This window comes from Erythrolamprus reginae, chromosome Z (assembly GCF_031021105.1).
Source record: "Erythrolamprus reginae isolate rEryReg1 chromosome Z, rEryReg1.hap1, whole genome shotgun sequence".
Lineage (NCBI taxonomy): Eukaryota > Metazoa > Chordata > Lepidosauria > Squamata > Dipsadidae > Erythrolamprus > Erythrolamprus reginae.
Window position 1 is genome coordinate 129322757 of NC_091963.1, and position 20316 is coordinate 129343072.

General features: G+C 43.8%; 1 protein-coding gene across 4 annotated transcripts in view; it reads right to left on the reverse strand.

Moving 5' to 3' along the window:
* TEAD2 (TEA domain transcription factor 2) overlaps nucleotides 1–20316 on the reverse strand; it is a 33783-nt gene that overhangs the window by 5354 nt on the left and 8113 nt on the right. The window contains exons 3-10 of one of the 4 annotated variants that reach the window (XM_070729480.1): nucleotides 16207–16271; nucleotides 15718–15780; nucleotides 11683–11811; nucleotides 10203–10264; nucleotides 10029–10093; nucleotides 8740–8876; nucleotides 7489–7659; nucleotides 938–1000 (exon numbers count right to left, since the gene is read on the reverse strand). In XM_070729480.1, the coding sequence (XP_070585581.1) occupies nucleotides 938–1000; nucleotides 7489–7659; nucleotides 8740–8876; nucleotides 10029–10093; nucleotides 10203–10264; nucleotides 11683–11811; nucleotides 15718–15780; nucleotides 16207–16271 (755 nt within the window). Of the gene's footprint in view, nucleotides 1–844; nucleotides 1001–7488; nucleotides 7660–8739; nucleotides 8877–10028; nucleotides 10094–10202; nucleotides 10265–11682; nucleotides 11812–15717; nucleotides 15781–16206; nucleotides 16272–20316 lie in introns of all 4 variants that reach the window. The other 3 variants (XM_070729479.1, XM_070729481.1, XM_070729482.1) reach the window with 3 other exon arrangements.

Consider the following 20316-nt stretch of genomic DNA (forward strand, 5'->3'; position numbering starts at 1 on the left):
GTGCCACAGCATCGTGTCTATGCTTGTAGTCACTCTGTGCGATCTTTTTGCAGCAGCTGAGTATGTGATCGATTGTTTCATCTGTTTCTTTACAGAGTTATTATTATTATTATGATTACCATTATTATTATTGTTATTATTACTACTACTACTAATATTACTATTATTACTATTACTATTATTTATTAGATTTGCATGCCACCCCTCTCCAAAGACTCGGGGCGGCTCACAACAACATAAACAGTGTACAAATCCAATTATTAAAAAATACAGTTGAAAAACCTTATAATAAAATAATCACACTGAGCAACCCCTGGGAGATTGGGACACTGCTGTCATGTCTCCCCTGATCCTTCTTTTCATTAAACTTGACATACCCAGTTCCTGCAACCGTTCTTCCTATGTTTTAGCCTCCAGTCCCTTAATCATCTTTGTTGCTCTTCTCTGCATTCTTTCTCGAGTCCCAACATCCTTTTTTACAATGACCTCCCCAGAAGTGGATTATAATTAAAATAGTGAAAGTTCATAGCTGGGACAACTTAATCAGATAAAACCTTCCAGGCTTTGATCCCACTGCCTGCCTCCTTCACTCTTCCTGCTGGAGAATGTCATGCTGTCCCAGCAAGCCAAGGCTAAATAATGCTGTGCATAGGCCAAATACAGTAAAAAAAGACTTGGAACGAGGCAGCTTTTTAGCATAGTTGCATGCAACGACCTTGGCATTCTTTGGCTGGGCTTCTCAGCTATAAATTTAAACGCTCCCCCCATCCCACCCTGGCTGGACCCAGCCTGGCCACCCTCATCTCTACCCTCCGTCTCAGAGCTCCACCCTCACCTCACCCACCTCCAGTTTTTCCACCACCTGTTTGCCAAACGAGCAGACTTTGGAGGTGCAACTGAGTGTCAGGGCCCGTGAGCCCTCGTATCGACTGCTCACCCCATAGAAGGCCCCTCCTCTGCCTCCAGATACTTCTCCAAGGAGGGAAAAGCTTAGGTCAGCCTAGAGCAAGAGATGGGAAAAGAGAATCAGAACTGTTTTTAACAAGGGTGGGATCAAAGATTATTCAGCGTTCATCTCTAAAGCAGAGGTCCCCAACCTTTGCAGCTCAACTGGGGGAAGGAGAAAGGAACTTACGTATTTATTTATTTTATTAATTACCATATTTTTCAGAGTATAAGATGCACCTTTTTCCTCCCTAAGAGAGTGAAAATTCAGGTGTGTCTTATACTCTAAATACAGCTTTTTTTGAAGCTCCCCCCCCCAGCCCTAACTGGGTGCTAACGATCTTCCCATCTGTTACCTTGCAAGCTCTTTCATTGTTTTTCTCTGCAAAAAATGTATTTCAAGCTCTAAGTCTTTGCAGGGTTTTTTTCATTACTCTAACTTGTTCCAAGTAAGTTACTTTCCAGCCCTAACCAGGTGCTAATGATGTTCCCAGCTCTTATCGCTTGCAAACTCTTTCATTGTTACTGTCTGCGAATAATGTTTTCCAAGCCTTAAGTCTTTGCAGGTTTTTTTTCATTACTCTAACTTGCTCCAAGTAAGTTGCTTTCCAGCCCTAACCAGGTGCTAAACATGTTCCCAGCTCTTATCACTTGCAAGCTCTTTCATTGTTACTCTCTGCTAAGAATGTTTTCCAAATCCTGTCTTTGCAGGGGGTTTTTCATTGCTTACTTGCTCACAATTTTTCTTTCCAGCCCTAATCAGGTTCTAACAATGTTCCCAGCTCTTACTAGCTTGCAAACACTTTCATTGTTACTCTCTCCAAATAAGGTATTTTTTAAGTCCTAACCAGGGAATAAAATAATGTGCTGAAACTGACCAGACTAAGGATCTGGTAAGCAGATTCTTTTCCTTATTTTCCTCCTCAAAAACTATATACTATATACATTTTATATAGTAACTATATACTACAGTGGTCCCTCGATCATCGCGAGGGTTCCGTTCCAGGACCCCAAGCGATGATCAATTTTTCGCGAAGTAGCGGTGCGGAAGTAAAAACACCATCTGCGCGTGCGCAGATGGTGTTTTTACTTCCACTGCTGCCCGCCCTTCGCCCGCCCACCCCGTTGCTCGCGCCTGGGGTGCGCGCGCGCTTGGGGACACCCTAGCTCCGCTTCCCAGCTGGGAAGCGGAGTTGGGGTGTCCCCAAGCTCGCGCGCGCCGCCCGCCCGCCCACGCTGTTGCCGGCTCCGCTTCCCAGCTGGGAAGCAGAGGTAGGGTGTCCCCAAGCGCGCGCGCTTTCCCCAGCAACGCGCGCGCGTGGGGACACAGTTGGGGTGTCCCCAAGCTCGCGCGCGCCGCCCGCCCGCCCACGCTGTTGCCGGCTCCGCTTCCCAGCTGGGAAGCAGAGGTAGGGTGTCCCCAAGCGCGCGCGCTTTCCCCAGCAACGCGCGCGCGTGGGGAAACCCTAGCTCCGCTTCCCAGCTGGGAAGCGGAGTTGGGGTGTCCCCAAGCTCGCGCCCGCCGCCCACGCTGTTGCCGGCTCCGCTTCCCAGCTGGGAAGCGGAGCTGGGGTTTCCAGGCGTGTGCCGCCCGCCAGCCCACGCCGTTGCTCGCGCCGCCGCTGGTGTCTTACCGGGGCAAGAGGGGGAAGACCCAGGGAAGCCTCTGCCCGGCGGGGAAACTCCACCATCTACGCATGCGTGGAAGGGCACGCATGCGCAGATGGTGGAGTTTACTTCCGGGTTGAAAACTAGCGATATAGCCCCTTCGCGATGCTCGAGGACGCGAAACTCGAGGGTTCACTGTATATACATTTTATACTCTGAAAAATATGGTAGATTTCTATGCCACTCTTCTCCTTAGATTCAGGGCGGCTCACAACAAAGATTAATACAAAGCAAGTGAGGAATCTAAATTAAAATACACTCTTAAAAACCCCAATACCTAAAATTAATCAATCACATTGATCCCATCATGCACCATACATTCAGTAATTGCTAGGGCTAGCCCCAAGCCTGTCAGGAGAGATGATTTTTTAAGACCTTGTGGAAGGCGGAGAGAGTAGGGGCAGTGCGAATCTCTGGAGGGAGTTCATTCCAAAGAGCCGGGGCCGCTACAGAGAAGGCTCTTCCCCTAGGCCCCGCCAGACGGCATTGTCTGGCTGATGGGACCTGAAGAAGGCCGACTCTGTGGGATTTGGTCCAGTGCGCCGGTACAGAGAGGGGCGGCATACAAATCCAATAAATAAATAAATAAATAAACAAACAAACAAACAAACAAACAAACAAACATCAGGGAAAAAGACATTGCTCATCATAACGGCCCTGCTTTTCATTTTTTAAAGAAAATACAGGTAGTCCTCAACTTATAACCACAACAGGGGCCAGAATTTCTACCATTAAGAAAAGAGATTGTTCGGTGAAACGTGCCCAAATTTGCAATCGTTTTATATATATATATATATATATATATTATATATTTATATTTTATTAGATTTGTATGCTGCCACTCTCTGAAGACTTGGGGTGGCTCACAACAACAATAATAACAGTATTACAATATAACAAATCTAATATTTAAAAAGCATCTAAAATACCCATCATTTAAAAACCATACAACACAAGCATACCATACATAAAACTAGATAAGCCTGGGGGAGATGTCTCAATTCCCCCATGCCTGGCGATACAGGTGGGTCTTAAGCAATTTACGTAAGGCAAGGAGGGTGGGGGCGGTTCTGATCTCTTGGGGGAGTTGATTCCAGAGGGCCGGGGCCGCCACAGAGAAGGCTCTTCTCCTGGGGCCTGCCAGATGACATTATTTAGTCGAGAAGGCCAACTCTGTGGGACCTTATCAGTCGCTGGGGTTTGTGCGGCAGAAGATGGTTCCGGAGGTATTCTGGTCCGATGCCATGTAGGGCTTTATAGGTTATTACCAACACTTTGAATTGCAACCGGAAACTGATCGGCAGCCAATGCAAGCCATTTTTGTGAAGTGAATCACTGCAATTAAGTGACTCAAAGGGTAGTTAACCAAATCCAGCTTCCTCCATTGATTCGCTTAGGATCCCAGAACACTGGTGGACGTCACAAACGCCAGCTGCCAAAGTGACTCATTTTTTGAGATCACATGACCACAGGACGCTGCAACTGTTGTAAGGGTGGAAACAGGTCATGAATAACTTTTTAGAGTGCTGTTGTAACTATAAACAGCCACTACACACATTGTGAAAGGCTGCCTATATAGAATTCTGATTTAGCCTGGAGTCCAAGAAAAGTATAAATAAAAGCAGGAGCAAAAATTAATCTCTGATTTGTACTTCGCACAAGTGATAAATATCTTATATTACATCCACCTGTTGTTGATTTTAAAAATAATGATGTTATTTGAACACGAAGATGTGACTTGGAGCACTGTGTAGTGGAAAAGGGAATGTGTGGCTGGGCAAACAATATAAAGTTTATTGCATCCAACAGTTCTAACATTGGTTCTTGACATAAAACTGTCTAAGGTGACTTTTAATTATACCCAGGGTCAGAATCCAAATATCTCAGCAACAGTGTTTATTGACAAAGTCTCCGTGTTTCTAATTTACTAGCTGTGAGGAAGTAAAACTTGAAGATTGCCACTCTTCGTAATTGAAAATGGATTTGTACTGAGGTCAAACACTAACCAACAAGATGTTGTTTAATTCATTAGCTTAGTTTTAAAATCAGTCTTGAGAATGACATGATTGCTGCTGTTAACCAACAAGCACATGTATGTTGCAACAAGCCATTTTGAGAGGTTCGGGGTGTGTTTTCAGATATAGGCAGTCCTTGACTTACAACAGTTCATTTAGCCACCATCAAAACTTAAAAGGGCACTGAAAAAAAAGGATTTAGGACTGTTTTTCACACTTACAAACATCCCCATCCTCATGTGATCACAATTCAGACACTTGGCATTTGATTCATATTTATGGGACCAACTTCTGCTTTATGTATCCCAGCGATCGGTTAGGTCCCACAGGGTCAGACTTCTCCAGGTCCCGTTAGCCAGGCAATGTCGTCTGGCGGGGCCTAGAGGAAGAGCCTTCTCTGTGGTAGCTCCGGCCCTTTGGAACCAACTCCCTCTGGAGATTCGTACAACCCCTGCCTTTCACAAGGCCCAGAATGGATGAACGTAGATGACTGTGTTTTTTAGGAAAAATGGGGTTTCAGAATTTTTTAGGTTTTTAATATTACATTTCTTCATGTTTTGTATTTGTATTTTTTCTGTTGTTGGTAGAGAAGGGTGGCATAGAAATCTAAACAAACAAACAAACAAACCATTTTATGACAATTGCAGGGCCATCTTTTGTGACCTTCTACTAAACAGTCAATGAGGAAGCCAGATTCGTTACTAACTTAGCTACTGCACGGATTCACTTAACAACAATTGCGGCAAGAAAGATGTTAAAACAGGGCAACATCCACTTAACAGTGGTCATGCTTAGCAACAGGAAATTTGGGGCCAAATGTGGTCATAAGTCAAAGTCTCCATGAATAACCTAACTACCAGCTCAGAACATCCATAAAACATGGATAAGCAACTTACAAATGTTTGAACTACATCTCCTGAAAGTCTTTGCCACTTGGCATTACTAATCATAGAAGATTGACAGCAGAAAAAGACCTCATGGTCCATCTAGTCTGCCCTTATACTATTTCCTGTATTTTATCTAGGATGGATCTATGTTTATCCCAGGCATGTTTAAATTCAGTTACTGTGGATTTATCTACCACGTCTGCTGGAAGTTTGTTCCAAGCATCTCCTGCTCTTTCGGTAAAGTAATATATTTCTTACGTTGCTTCTGATCTTTCCTCCAACTAGCCTTAGATTGTGCCCCTTTGTTATTGTGTTCACTTTCCTATTAAAAACACTTACCCTCCCGAACCTTATTTAAGCCTTTAACATATTTAAATGTTTCCCTTTAACATATTTAAATTAGAGCAGATAGAGTTCAAAACAGTGGTGGGATTCAATTTTTTAAACTATCGGTTCTGTGGGTGTAGCCTCTTGGGCATGGTGTGGCTTGGGAGGCGTGGCCGGAGAAGGTTACTGCAAAATCCCCATTTCCGACCAATCAGCTGGGACTCAGGAGGCAGAGAATAGATGGGGGTGAGACCAGCTCCGAACTACTCAAAATTTCCACTACCGGTTCCCCAGAAATGGTCAGAATGTGCTGAATCCCACCTGTGGTTCAAAATCCCAAGCAATTGGAATACATCAGATTGGTTGCCAGCCTCTGCTCCAAATATATGCACTTATCCCTGAAATCGGGATATTGATACCAACAAGACACTCTGTTTCATGGGAGCACTGATCATAAGTCCCATGGCAGTGAAAGGCTCCCCGTCACTGGCGCTCCCAGTGCGCTCCCGGTGACCGGTGCGGGCGTGCATGTGTCTACTATGCGGGCATGTGCATGGCCACATGAGATTCGGCTTCTGCGCATGCCTAGGAAGCAAAATCTCACATGAGGATGTTCACGCATGTGAGATTTTGCTGATTTTTGGTGATATCTTTGCCCGGCAAAATCTCGTACACATAAGCATCCTCGCATGAGATTTCACTTTCTGCGCATGTGCAGAAGCCAAATCTCGCATGGATGTGCACATGCGCATGGAGATGTGTGCACATCAGGCGGTAGGGAAAGCAAGTAGGATGCTTGGCTGCATAGCTAGAGGTGTAACAAGCAGGAAGAGGGAGATTGTGATCCCACATTTGGAGTACTGGTGAGACCACATTTGGAGTACTGTGTTCAGTTCTGGAGACCTCACCTACAAAAAGATATTGACAAAATTGAACGGGTCCAAAGACGGGCTACAAGAATGGTGGAAGGTCTTAAGCATAAAACGTATCAGGAAAGACTTAATGAACTCAATCTGTATAGTCTGGAGGACAGAAGGAAAAGGGGGGACATGATCGAAACATTTAAATATATTAAAGGGTTAAATAAAGTCCAGGAGGGAAGTGTTTTTAATAGGAAAGTGAACACAAGAACAAGGGGACACAATCTGAAGTTAGTTGGGGGAAAGATCAAAAGCAACGTGAGAAAATATTATTTTACTGAAAGAGTAGTAGATCCTTGGAACAAACTTCCAGCAGACGTGGTTGGTAAATCCACAGTAACTGGATTTAAACATGCCTGGGATAAACATATATCCATTGTAAGATAAAATACAGAAAATAGTATAAGGGTAGACTAGATGGACCATGAGGTCTTTTTCTGCCGTCAGTCTTCTATGTTTCTATGTCCATTTTTCCTACGAGGACGGCGTTCCAGACCATCCATACAGCAGCCCATTATTGTCCCACGGCACGGGAAGGCAAAGTTGGCTCTTCTATGACTTGTGGACTTCAACTCCCAGAATTCCTGAGCCTATCATGCTAGCTCTGGAATTCTGGGAGTTGAAGTCCATGTGTCATAGAAGAGCCAACTTTGCCTACGCCTGTCCCGGGGGAACCTTTCCGTATTCCTGATGATTTGGGATTTCAATGAGCAAAAGAGTTCTTACCCAGAATTTGACCAAGAAGAAAGCCTGAGGAGGGCCTTGATCATACAGCTCTCGCAGTCCACCTCCTTCCTCCGGAAATTTGTCATAGATTTGGCGTATGTCCACCATCTCCAGGGATGGCTCACATGTGGGTGTCGGGTCGATGTGAACAAAACGATGCTGCCTCTTAAACTACGTAAACGGAGAAAAGGACGTTCAGAGCTGTCAGATGAATACAGCCTGCCTTTCATCTTCATCTCATCTGATGAAATACATAAATACTAATGTTTAGCAAGATAAATTCATTGATGAAAGTAACTAACCAAGCTTGAAATTGTTGCATATTGATTCAGAAATGGGTTATGATCTGTATGTGTATATGTTTTTTCTTTTTATTGTATTGGAAAATCTAAATATTTTTTTTTAAAAAAAAAGAATACATAGAAACATAGAAGTCTGACGGCAGAAAAAGACCTCATGGTCCATCTAGTCTACCCTTATACTATTTCCTGTGTTTTATCTTAGGATGGATTTATGTTTATCCCAGGCATGTTTAAATTCAGTTACTGTGGATTTACCAATCACGTCTGCTGAAGTTTGTTCCAAGGATCTACTACTCTTTCAGTAAAATAATATTTTCTCATGTTGCTTTTGATCTTTCCCCCAACTAACTTCAGATTGTGTCCCCTTGTTCTTGTGTTCACTTTCCAATTAAAAACACTTCCCTCCTGGACCTTATTTAACCCTTTAACATAGTTAAATGTTTCGATCATGTCCCCCCTTTTCCTTCTGTCCTCCAGACTATACAGATTGAGTTCATTAAGTCTTTCCTGATACGTTTTATGCTTAAGACCTTCCACTATTCTTGTAGCCCGTCTTTGGACCCGTTCAATTTTGTCAATATCTTTTTGTAGGTGAGGTCTCCAGAACTGAACACAGAATTCCAAATGTGGTCTCACCAGCGATCTATGTAAGGGGATCACAATCTCCCTCTTCCTGCACTTATCCCTGAAATCTGGATATTGATACCAACAAGACACCCTGTTTCATGGGAACTTTTTTTTTCTTATTACTCTCTTAATAACTCTGGAGCATTAAGTAGAAAGAACATTACTATCCCAAATAGCTTACTGAGTTTCACATACCAAACAAGACTAAGCATCATTTCTCTAGCTTTAATCTTATAGTCAGTTTTACCATTCCTCAAACTTTTCAAGACAAGTTTATCCTAGCAGATGGGAACAGCCAGGGAGCAAGGGGCACATATTTTACCATATGTTGATCGTTCTGCCACTCCATAAAAGCAGTAAACTCCACCAGTCGAAGTGTTTCTGTACCAATGTGGCTCCTTGGGCAAGAGGTAGTTAAGCTGGGGAGACACAAGCTCATCCCTGGGCTGATGGGATTACCTGACAAGTCAAGAGAAAAAGAGCTCTGGAACACATCCCCTTGTTTGGTTGTATAGGCAGTCCTCACTTAATGATAATAATAATAATAATAATAATAATAATAATAATAATAATAATAATAATAAAAAATTAGATTTGTATGCTGCCCCACTCTGCAGACTCGGGGCGGCTCACAACAATAATAAACAGTATACAATAAACAAATCTAATATTTAAAAGAAGAAGAAATATCTAAAAGCCCATTATATAAAACCATACAACACAAGCATACCATACATAAAACTATATAAGCCTGGGGGCAATGTCTCAATTCCCCCATGCCTGGCAGTATAGGTGGGTCTTAAGCAATTTACAAAAGATAAGGAGGGTGGGGGCAGTTCTGATCTCTGGGGGGAGTTGATTCCAGAGGGTCGGGGTCGCCACAGAGAAGGCTCTTCCCCTGGGGCCCGCCAGATGCATTGTTTAGTTGACGGGACATGGAGAAGGCCAACTCTGTGGGACCTAATCGGCCTCTGGGATTCGTGCGGCAGAAGACGGTCTCGGAGGTATTCTGGTCCGATACCATGTAGGGCTTTATAGGTCATTACCAACACTTTGAATTGTGACCGGAAACTGATCAGCAGCCAATGCAAGCCACGGAGTGTTGGAGAAACGTGGGCGAACCTAGGTAAGCCCAAAATAGCTCTCGCGGCCGCATTCTGCACGATCTGAAGTTTAATGGTCATTAATGATGGTAACTGAGACCAGCAACTCTATTGCCAAACAATAACAGTTATAAACAGTGACATTGTATGACCACGTTGACTTATGATGGCAGTTGTGGCGGTCCCAGTGGCTATTGTTAGGCCAACCCTGCATGTGTTTACAAGACTGCCATTTGCAATCTCCTGCTGGCTTCCTCATTGACTTTGCTTATTGGAAGCCAGCAGAGACGGTCACACGACCACAGGAAGCTGCAGCATCATAACTGCGAGTTGGTTGCCAGGCATCTGAATTATAATCATGTGTCTATGATCACAACGATGAGGACCTGTTGTGAATCCCACTTGTTCAGTGCCATTGTCCCTTGGAACAGTCACTGAACGGAGAGTTCTTCTATGGGGACTCCCTGTAAGGTAACAAATGGATGATGGAAATAGGAGTAACGCTTACCTGGGGCAGCAGGTGTTGCTGCATTTGGTGTGATGAAATATGGGGCCTGGAGGATGGGCTTGATACTGAAGAAAGGGAGGACACGTAAAAGTAGCAATTCAGCAGAAAATGCTCCAGAGATAGACTTAAACATGCTGGTTGCAAAAAAAAAAAAAAAAAAAATCCAAAACTTACTCTGGAATAATTTGGTCTTGGTTTACATTCCCAGCCCATAATTGGAAAAAGTCTGCGGGTCGCTGAAACCAGAAAGAACATTTAAAATATTCCTATGGTACCACTTCTGTGTTATATAATATAATCCAAGCATCTTTTGCAAATATGGAAATGTTCTTTAATTGACCCAAATAGTACCCACGATTAAATGTAATGACAATTTGATTTTAAAGGCGTGTACATTTTATAGATTGCAAACACCCAAGTTAGAAAAAGCATTCTCTTACATTAATAAAACTCAACAACTGCTATGATAGATGCATAAATCACCACAAAGGATGTGCTACATTCTGATAAATTGATGCCAATTTATCAATTACGGGTAGTCCTCAATTTACGACTATAATTGAGTCTGGAATTACGGTGATAACTCATGCCAGTCATTAAATAGTCATCATGCGACTAACCCAATTTAACAGGGTTTTTTTTGTGGCGATCATTAAGCAAGTAGCCATGATTGTTAAGCAAACCCATTGTTTTCGCTGGGCATTTTGTGCTGGAAACAAGAAGCAAATGCCAAATTCTGACCAAAATCATGGTGATGTGACCAGCTGCAAACAGCTGCAAATATGGGCTCCCCAAAATACAATCACATAACTGCAGTGGGAGACTCGGCCTCGGAACTTTGACTCTAGGTCATAAATATCTATTTTGGACTCTGTTGTAAGTTGAGGGCTACATGCAGAGGCAAATAACTAAACTCAAGGACTAGCTATAGAGCAGGGGTCTCCAACCACGGCAACTGGCTGAGGAATTCTGGAAGTTGAAGTCCACAAGTCTTAAAGTTGCCAAGGTTGGAGACCCCTGCTATAGGCAGTCATATAACTAATCAACAGAGAATTATTTCACCAGACAAATGTGTTACTTAAGCAGGTCACTTATTATTTATTATTTATTTATTATTTGAATGTATAGGCCGTCCTTCTGCAATGGACTCAGGGTGGCCTACAAAAATAAATAAATAAATAAAACAAGAATGCAATATAAAACCCCAAAATATTAAAAGGCATTCATCCATCACTCATCCATTCCACTAACATAATATTGGTTGGAGCAGGGTATTATCACTCAACTGCCCCGGGCCTGCTGACAAAGCTGCGTTTTTAAAGTCTTTCAAAAAGCCAGGAGGGTGAGAGTAGTTAGAATCTCCAGGGGGAGTTGATTTCAGAGGGCCGGGGCTGCCACAGAGAAGGCCCTTCCCCATGGCCACGTCAACCAGCCCTGCTGACAGGACCCGGAAAAGGCCAACCCTGTGGGATCTGACCAGACGCTGGGGCACATGAAGTAGAAGATGGTCTTTCTTTATAGGCAATAATCAATACTTAAAATTGTGTTCGGAGACCAATCGGAAGCCAGTGCAGCTCCCAGAATGAGAGTTCCCCCCAAAAGAGCTCCAGAGAAATCCCAGCTCACAGCCGTTCCTCCCACAAAAAATGCTTACAGTGATGGTGCTGGATATATATTGGGGTTCCAACAGGGCTAGTTTCTCCTGGAAGACAGTGGTTGAAATAAGCTGAGCAGAAGACATGACTGCCATACTCTGCAGTGCTTTGTCCTTTGCCACTTGATCCTGGGAGGCAGAGTGAGGCAGGAAAAAGAGACACAATCTGTGTTTTAGGAGATCATTTCTCTTGTTTTATCAACTCATGTTGTCTTTTCCACAGAGGTTACTCTACCAAGGAAATCTTGCATGCATTGAAATTGCAGTGGGCTTCCTATGAGGAGAGTCATTCTTGGATAGCTATAACCTTTCCTTCCTTCCTTCCTTCCTTCCTTCCTTCCTTCCTTCCTTCCTTCCTTCCTTCCTTCCTTCCCTTCCCCTCCCTTCCCCTTCCTTCCTTCCTTCCCTTTCCTTCCTTCCCTTTCCTTCCTTCCCTCCCTTCCCTTCCCTCCCTTCCCTTCCCTTCCCCTTCCTTCCCTTTCTTCCCTCCCTCCCTTCCCTTTCCTTCCTTCCTTCCTTTTCTTTCCTTCCTTCCCTTCCTCTCTCCGTGTTCCTAGCATTCCTCTATTTATCACCAGCACCTCTACCTGTCAATTTGCCACTCGTATGGCCCAGTTCCCCCCTCTCCCCACCAGCCGGACCACCAAGCAGCCAGGGTTGAAGACCATTGGTATTGGGTTTCTTGCCTGAGCAGAGGGTTGGACTAGAAGACTTCCAAGGTCCCTTCCAACACTGTTATAAAATATGTCTCCACTCAGCTTTCTGCAGTCGACAGAAGTACGGTTAGCCACTGGACACAGAGGGTGAGGCCATTATAACAAGGAGTGGTGCCAACAGGGCATACATACCCTGTGTCTCATTGGGGGAAGGCCAAAAACAGGACGGAGATTGTGCGGCCTTCTGCCGCACGAATCCCAGCAACCGGTTAGGTCCCACAGAGTTGGCCTTCTCCGGGTCCCGTTGACTAAAGAATGTCGTCTGGCGGGACCCAGGGGAAGAGCCTTTTCTGTGGTGGCCCCGACCTTCTGGAACCAGCTCCCCCCGGAGATTAGAACTGCCCCCACCCTCCTTGTCTTTCGCAAACTCCTTAAAACCTACCTCTGCCGTCAGGCATGGGGGAATAGAGACATTTCCCCCAGGCCTATATAGTTTTATGCATGGTATGCTTGTGTTGTATGTTCTTTTAAATAATGGGTGTTTAGATTTTTAAATATTAGATTTGTTTGCTGTATATTGTTTTATTATTGTTGTGAGCCGCCCCGAGTCTGCGGGGAGGGGCGGCATACAAATCTAATAAATAATAAAATAATAACAACAACAACAACAACAACAATAATAATAATAATAATAATAATAATAATAATAATAATAATAATGTGGAAAAATAGGGAGTGTAGAAGAAACAGCATTCTTTCCTGTCTGTGAGTTTCATTGTGTCCAATAAATAATCATTGAAGAAAAAAACGTGGTGCATTACTTTCTGGGCGACCCTCATATGTCCTGACCAGGCAGGGGTTGCTGCTCCCACCGCTACTGGTGCGCTGCATGTTCAGCTCTGTGTCTCCAGTGTGCGCGCATGCATCCAAGCAAGATTTTGTTTCTGGGCATGCGCAGGAAGCAAAATCTCGCGAGGGGACCTGCACATGTACAAGATTTTGGCAATTGTTTTTGCATGCACAGAAGCAAAAAGTCACCAAAATCTCTCTCGCGTCCCATCATGAGATTTTGCTGCCTGCGCATGCGCAGAAGCAAAATCTCACTTGTGTGTGTGTGCACGCATGCGGGAGCCGCAGAGCTGTGCGCACAGCTCAGTTTTCGCTACTGTTATGATGGCGTCAACTGTACCGGTAGGAACCAGCCACTGGTCCTGACCAAACTGAGACCCACTTAGCTTCAGGTATTCTCAGATCATGCCATGTTGGGAAGGTTTAAGATCACTAGCCTCAACCCCCTTTATTGAAGCAAACAGTCAAGAACTGTATCTACTCGTAGCATCTCTCTAGTGCTAGCGAACCCTTTTTTCCTCGGGTGCTGAAAAAAGCGTGGGTGTGTGCTATAGCACATGAGCGACTGCCCACACCCCTAATTCAATTCCATGAGAAGTTGGGAAACAGGCCATTTCCAGCCTCTGGGGGGTGAAAACAGCTTTCCCCACCCCTCGGAGGCCCTCTGGAGTCCGGAAACGGCCTGTTTCCCAACTTCTGGTGGGCCCAGTAGGCTCATGTTTTGCCCTCCTCTGGCTCCAAAGGCTTTTCTGGAGCCGGGGGAGGGTAAAAATGCCCTCCCCCACCCCCCTGGAGGATCTCTGGAAGCCAAAAGCATCCTCCCAGAGCCTCTGTACGAGTCAAAAATCAGCTGATCGGCAGCACACACTTCCACGTTGGAGCTGAACTAGGGCAATGGCTCGCGTGGCAGCAGATATGGCTCTGTGTGCCACCTCTGGCACCTGTGCCATAGGTTCGCCATCACTGGTCTAGATATTTTTAAAAAACAAAACACCAAAGTCTACAACAGAAAAATTTAAACAAAGTTAAAAGATCCCATCATCTCAAGATATCAAGGATTTCAGATTTGCAATAATTTTTTTCTTCCAATTATTATTATTATTAGATTTGCTACACCTATTCTGGAACCCGCACTGCACATCGGACATTAATACAATTGAACTAGTCAAGAGATGTATCTCACAAAAGGAGTCCTCCACTCCTCTACTCGAAACAGAATATTTTATGCCACCAGACTTGAAAGTTTGAGCTTAGACAATTTAGAACAACAGCACCTTTGATCTGACCTAAGTGTAGTACATAAAATTATCTGCTACAATGTCCTACCTTTCAATGAATACTTCAGCTTTAACCTCAACAATACACGAGCATACAATAGATATAAACATAATGTAAACTGCTCAGAATTTGATTACAGAAAATATGACTTCAGCAACAGAGTGATCAATGCCTGGAATGCACCACCTAACTCTGGGGTTTCATCCCCAAACTCCCATATTATTATTATTTATTTATTAGACTTGTATGCCACCTCTCTCCGAAGACTCAGAGCGGCTTTAACCTTGGACTGTTGACCTCACCCCATTCCTAAGAGGTCTGTAAAGGGTGTGCATAAGCACACCAATGTGCCTACTGTCCCTTCCTACTGCCCCCCATTTATTCGTATATATATATATATATATATTATGAGTTTGACTGTAGTATTCAGGTATATGAGTTTGACTGCATTCCAATAATATATATATATATTATATTATATATATAAAGCTGAAGGGATTGGATACTGTAGCCTAGAGGTTAATTCTCTGCCTTACAAGGCAAAGATTACAGGTTCAAGTCCCAGTGAGGGTATGGCTAGCTGATGAGGCCAAAATAAGGCCGAAATAGATCTATCCTAGTCTCTCTTAATTTTCAAATTCAGCAAAAAAACAAACAAAACAATACATATAGATAGAATTGTCGGCTATCAATAAAATTAACTGCCGTGGAAATGGCCCTGGGTTGGGCCAAGAGGCAAAAAAGGAGCTGTGATGTTCCTTCAATACACCAGGGTGATTCGACACAAAAATATGTAACCCTTCCCTGGTGCAGAGCTGAAGGGATTGGATACTGTAGCCTAGAAGTTAATTCTCTGCCTTACAAGGCAAAGGTTGCAGGTTCAAGTCCCAGTGAGGGTATGGCTAGCTGATGAGGCCAAAATAAGGCCGATATAGATCTCTCCTAGTCTCCCTTAAGGGCGGAATAAAAATAAAATAAATAAATAAATACATATTATTGGAATGCAGTCAAACTCATATACCTGATACTATCTCTTTCCTTATCTGCTGTGACCCTTTCAACCTGCCCTGGAATGGATGGGCACAGAAAATTAGCAAAAGATGACATTATGCATAAATACTAACTTTAGATACTTTATCAGATACAGAACCAATAAAATATTAATACACTGTGTGCACCCAGTTCATTCTTTCAGGAGGACAGGCATATCAGTTTAGCATGAATTAGTCAGAAGTGATAGGAAATCTCTCACTTTGAGCTTGGTTTGAATTTCTCGGGATTTTCGCCGGGCCAACACCTGGATGTGACTGGAGACCTGAGAAAGAGAGAGAGAGAAAAAAACATAAAACAGTCTGAATGAGAAAGTGGCAGATTTCTTTCTTTTTTTAATAAACTTTATTAATGTTCAAATATTTTCTTTAAAAACAATATAAATATACTCTTAGTAATTCTGCATGGTTACCTAATAACATTTCAAATCTACTTATCATCACTCTTATTCAAATTTCATTATTTTAACAGAATTAAACATTTCTATTTACATATTGTATTTTTTATTGGTTTTGAGGGTTGTCCATGATCAGAAATTCTTATTTGTTTCCCTAAATTCAATCCCTTTGTGCTACTGTTCCCATGTCTCATAATATTCTGATTCTTTTTGGCCCGAAAGTGGCAGATTTCATTCCAAAATTAATTCTTTCATTCCAAAATTAATTCTCCCTACCCAAACTTTCTTGTTTACCTGTTTCCTTGTCCGTATTTTCCCAGTCTTCAACTTGATGTAACGGGCAATGAGCTCATTACGACCTGCAAGACAAGACAAGAAATGGGAAAAAAGAAAATAATAAGAACACTTTGGAAATAAAAAATTATTACCTGCCATTATGAGACTCCTTTTAGAAACAACACTTTTTTGGGTCATTCGGTCTGATTGTGCCATTATTGGTAAACCAAATGGCTACATTAGCAGAGGAAAGGTTGGATATCAGATGTCTCAAATTCTGGATCAATTGGATAAGTAGGCACCTAGGTTTTATGTTTTACAGCTGGCTGGCTGGCTGATGGATGGGTAAATGCAGAATGCAGCTGCGAGAGCAATCATGGGCTTCCCTAGGTATGCGCATGTCACACCAACACTCCACAGTCTGCATTGGTTGCCGATCAGTTTCCGGTCACAATTCAAAATGTTGGTTATGACCTATAAAGCCCTTCATGGCACCGGGCCAGAATATCTCCGAGACCGCCTTCTGCCGCACGAATCCCAGCAGCTAGTTAGGTCCCACAAAGTTGGCCTTCTCCGGGTCACGTTGTCTAAACAATGTCGGCTGGCGGGACCCAGGGGAAGAGCCTTCTCTGTGGTGGCCCCGACCCTCTGGAACCAACTCCCCCCAGAGATTAGTACTGCCCCCACCCTCCTTGCCTTTCATAAACCTCTTAAAACCCACCTCCGCCGTCAGGCATGAGGGAGCTGAGACATCTCCCCTTGCCTATGTAGTTTTATGTATGGTATGTTTGTCTGTATGCTTTTTTATATAATGTTTTTTTTTAGCTTTTTAATGTAAATTGTTATTTTAGACTTCAATACTGTATTAGATTTGTTATGGTATATTGTTTTACCACTGCTGTGAGCCGCCCTGCGTCTACGGAGAGGGGCAGCATACAGATCTAATAAATAAAAGGTGAGAGGTGAGAATCAGCAGATTCTGTCCAGTTCTGGAGAACCAGTAGTGGAAATTTTGAGTAGTTCGGAGAACTGGCAAATACCAACTCTGACTGGCCCTGCTCCCATCTATTCTCTCTCTCCTGAATCCCAGCTGATCAGGAGGAAATTTTGCAGTAACCTTCCCCTAGAGTGGGAAGGGAAGGGAAATTTTAGAGTATCCTTCCCCTGCCATGCCCACCAAGCCACGCTAACAAAACTGGTAGCAATTTTTTTTTTTTGAAACCCACCACTGGGTGATGGATGAATGGTTGACGGGTGAATGGATAGATGGATATATATATATATATATATATATATATATATATATATATATATATATATATATATTTGTTTTCGTAATATATATATATATATATATATATATATAAAATATATATATATATATATATATAGATAGATAGATAGATAGATAGATAGACAGACAGACAGACAGACAGACAGACAGACAGACAGACAGACAGAGATAGATAGATAGATAGATAGATATGCAATATACAGTATTTCTATTTATATACAGTATACCGTATTTTTCGCTCTATAAGACGCACCTGCTGATAAGACGCACCTAGATTTTAGAGGAGGAAAATAGAACAAAAATATTTTGAGCCAAAAAGTAGCTATCACACATGAGCAAGTTCTTGCATCCATAATTCTATCCTTTCTATGTCTTCCTCCCTCTTTCCTCCCTCCCACTTTCCTTTCTATCTCTCCCTCCCTCTTTTCTTTCTATCTCTCCCTCCCTCTTTCCTTTCTATCTCTCCCTCCCTCTTTCCTTTCTATCTTTCTTTCCCCCTGCCTTTCTCCAAGCCCTTCCTTTTCCCTCTCCCTAACTACCCCCTTCTCCCTCCTTTCTATCTCTCCCTCCCCCTTTCTCTCTCCCCTCCTTCATCTTTAAATTCCCTCTCTCTCCATCCCTCTTCCTTTCTCTCTTCCTTCCTCCCTCTTTTTTGTTCTTTCTCTCTCCCTCCTTCCCTCCCTCTATGTCTTTCCCTCCCCCTTCTTCCCCCCTCTCTTTCTCTTTCTCATTTTCTTTCCCTGTCTTTCTCTCTTGCTTACTTTCTCGCTTTCTTTCTCATTCTCTCTCCCCTCCTTTCTCTCTCTCTCTCTTTCTTTCTCGTTCACCACGCCGGCAACAGAGAGAAAAAGAGAGAGAGAGAGAGGGAGAGAGAATGGAGGGCGCTGTTGTCGTCGCCTCTGCCCGGCAGCTCTGCAGCGAAGAGGAAACAGTCGCGCACCGCCTCCCGGGAGCCCGGCCGACTTTTGGAGCCGTTTTGTTTTCGGCCGGGCGGAGGCGGCGCGCGGAGGCGAAGACACGGTGCCCGGCCACGCTCCGCCTCCCGGGAGCCCAGCTGAAAACAAAACGGCTCCAAAAATGGGCTGGGCTCCCGGGAGGCGGAGCGTGGCCGGGCACCGTGTCTTCGCCTCCGTGTGGCTCTGCAGCGAAGAGGAAACAGTCGCGCACCGCCTCCCGGGAGCCCGGCCGACTTTTGGAGCCGTTTTGTTTTCAGCCGGGCGGAGGCGGCGCGCGGAGGCGAAGACACGGTGAACGGTGCTTTGAGACCTCCCCGCCTCCTGAAGCGATTCCCGTAGCCTTCCCAAAGGCTCGGAACCGCCAACGCTCCTCCGGTGCCGCTCTGCCTCCTAAACCTGCGCGGTGGAGGCGTCCCCCGGCCCAGCACTTCCGGAGGCCAAAAGGCGCGGCTCTCTTCGGGGTTGGGAAGAGGAGAGGCGGCGACAGAGGCAGCGGTCTCCAGATGAGTATATCGCCGCCCCCCCCTCTGCTCCAGCGCCTCTCCCCCCCTCCCTGCCTGCATCTTCGCTCCATAAGACGTGGCTGATTTTTCATCCTACTTTGGGAGGAAAAAACTGCGTCTTATGGAGCGAAAAATACGGTATATATATTACAGTATTTGGTTTTTTTAAAACAAAAAAGACAAAACAACAAAAAAAGCAATATGCAACAAAAACATCAGACTTAAAGCCATATTTAAAGTTACATTTCGGTTTCTTCATTTTTAAAAAATTGACAATTATCCTATTCCTTTCTTTCCATCAATCCAATTATAAAATTTACCTCACACAGTATAGTATTCTTTTCCCTGTTTATTCTGCAACTCTAATGTAAGTTTACTCCATTTTGTGCATTGTAATATTTTCCTAATTACCTCAGATGGTACATTTTCTTTTCTACACATTTCTACACACCCAGATTCAAATGTACTGGGGTCTTAACTTCTCTCATCACTCTGGCTGGTGGATTCTGGGAGTTGAAGTCCAGATGTCTTAAGGCTGAGAAACATGGTTTCTAAAATGCTGGCGGTTTCTTCTGCTTTGTTTTTATGAGAGCCTCGAGAAGATTCATTGTGCACAACTTCACTGCATTCAGGAAGATCCCATTCAAACATGATCAACAGCTGACTTTGCATTTGTCTTTGTCTTTGGAAAGGTTAGAACCATGTTTGTCGTTTTTGAATTACAGTGGTCCCTCGCTATACCGCGCTTCACCTACTGCGGCTTCACTTCATCGCGGGTTTCTGAGGAAGTCGATCGGCAGATTTAAACAGCCGGACGAACTCGATCGGCAGGTTTTTTTTTAAAAAAAATTAATCTAAAATTGTAAATACTGTATTTAAATACTGTATCTAAAATAAATACTGTGTGGGAAGGGTTTATAAACACTTAAAACAATGAAAACTTACCAAACAATTGCAATATAAATACTTAAATAAGTACTATCAGTCGATAAATTCCCCATCGCGGATTTCACCTATCGCAGCCAGGTCTGGAACGTAACACCAGCGATAGGTGAGGCACTACTGTAAACCTAATCCTATAGGTTTTTTAAAAAAATGTATTTTGTAGTATCCACAATCATTACCATAAAGGTTGGATGGGATCTTAGCGGTCTTCTAGGTCAGGGGTCTGCAACTTTGGCATTATGGCATCGGGCCTGATTACTTGCGGGACCGCCTTCTTCTGTATGAGTCCCTGCAACCGTTTAGGTCCCACAGAGTTGGCCTTCTCCAGGTCCCATCAATTAGACAATGTCGCTTGGCAGGGCCTAAGGGAAGAGCCTTCTCTGTGTGGGCCCCGGCCCTCTGGAATCAGCTCTCCCTGGAGATTCACACT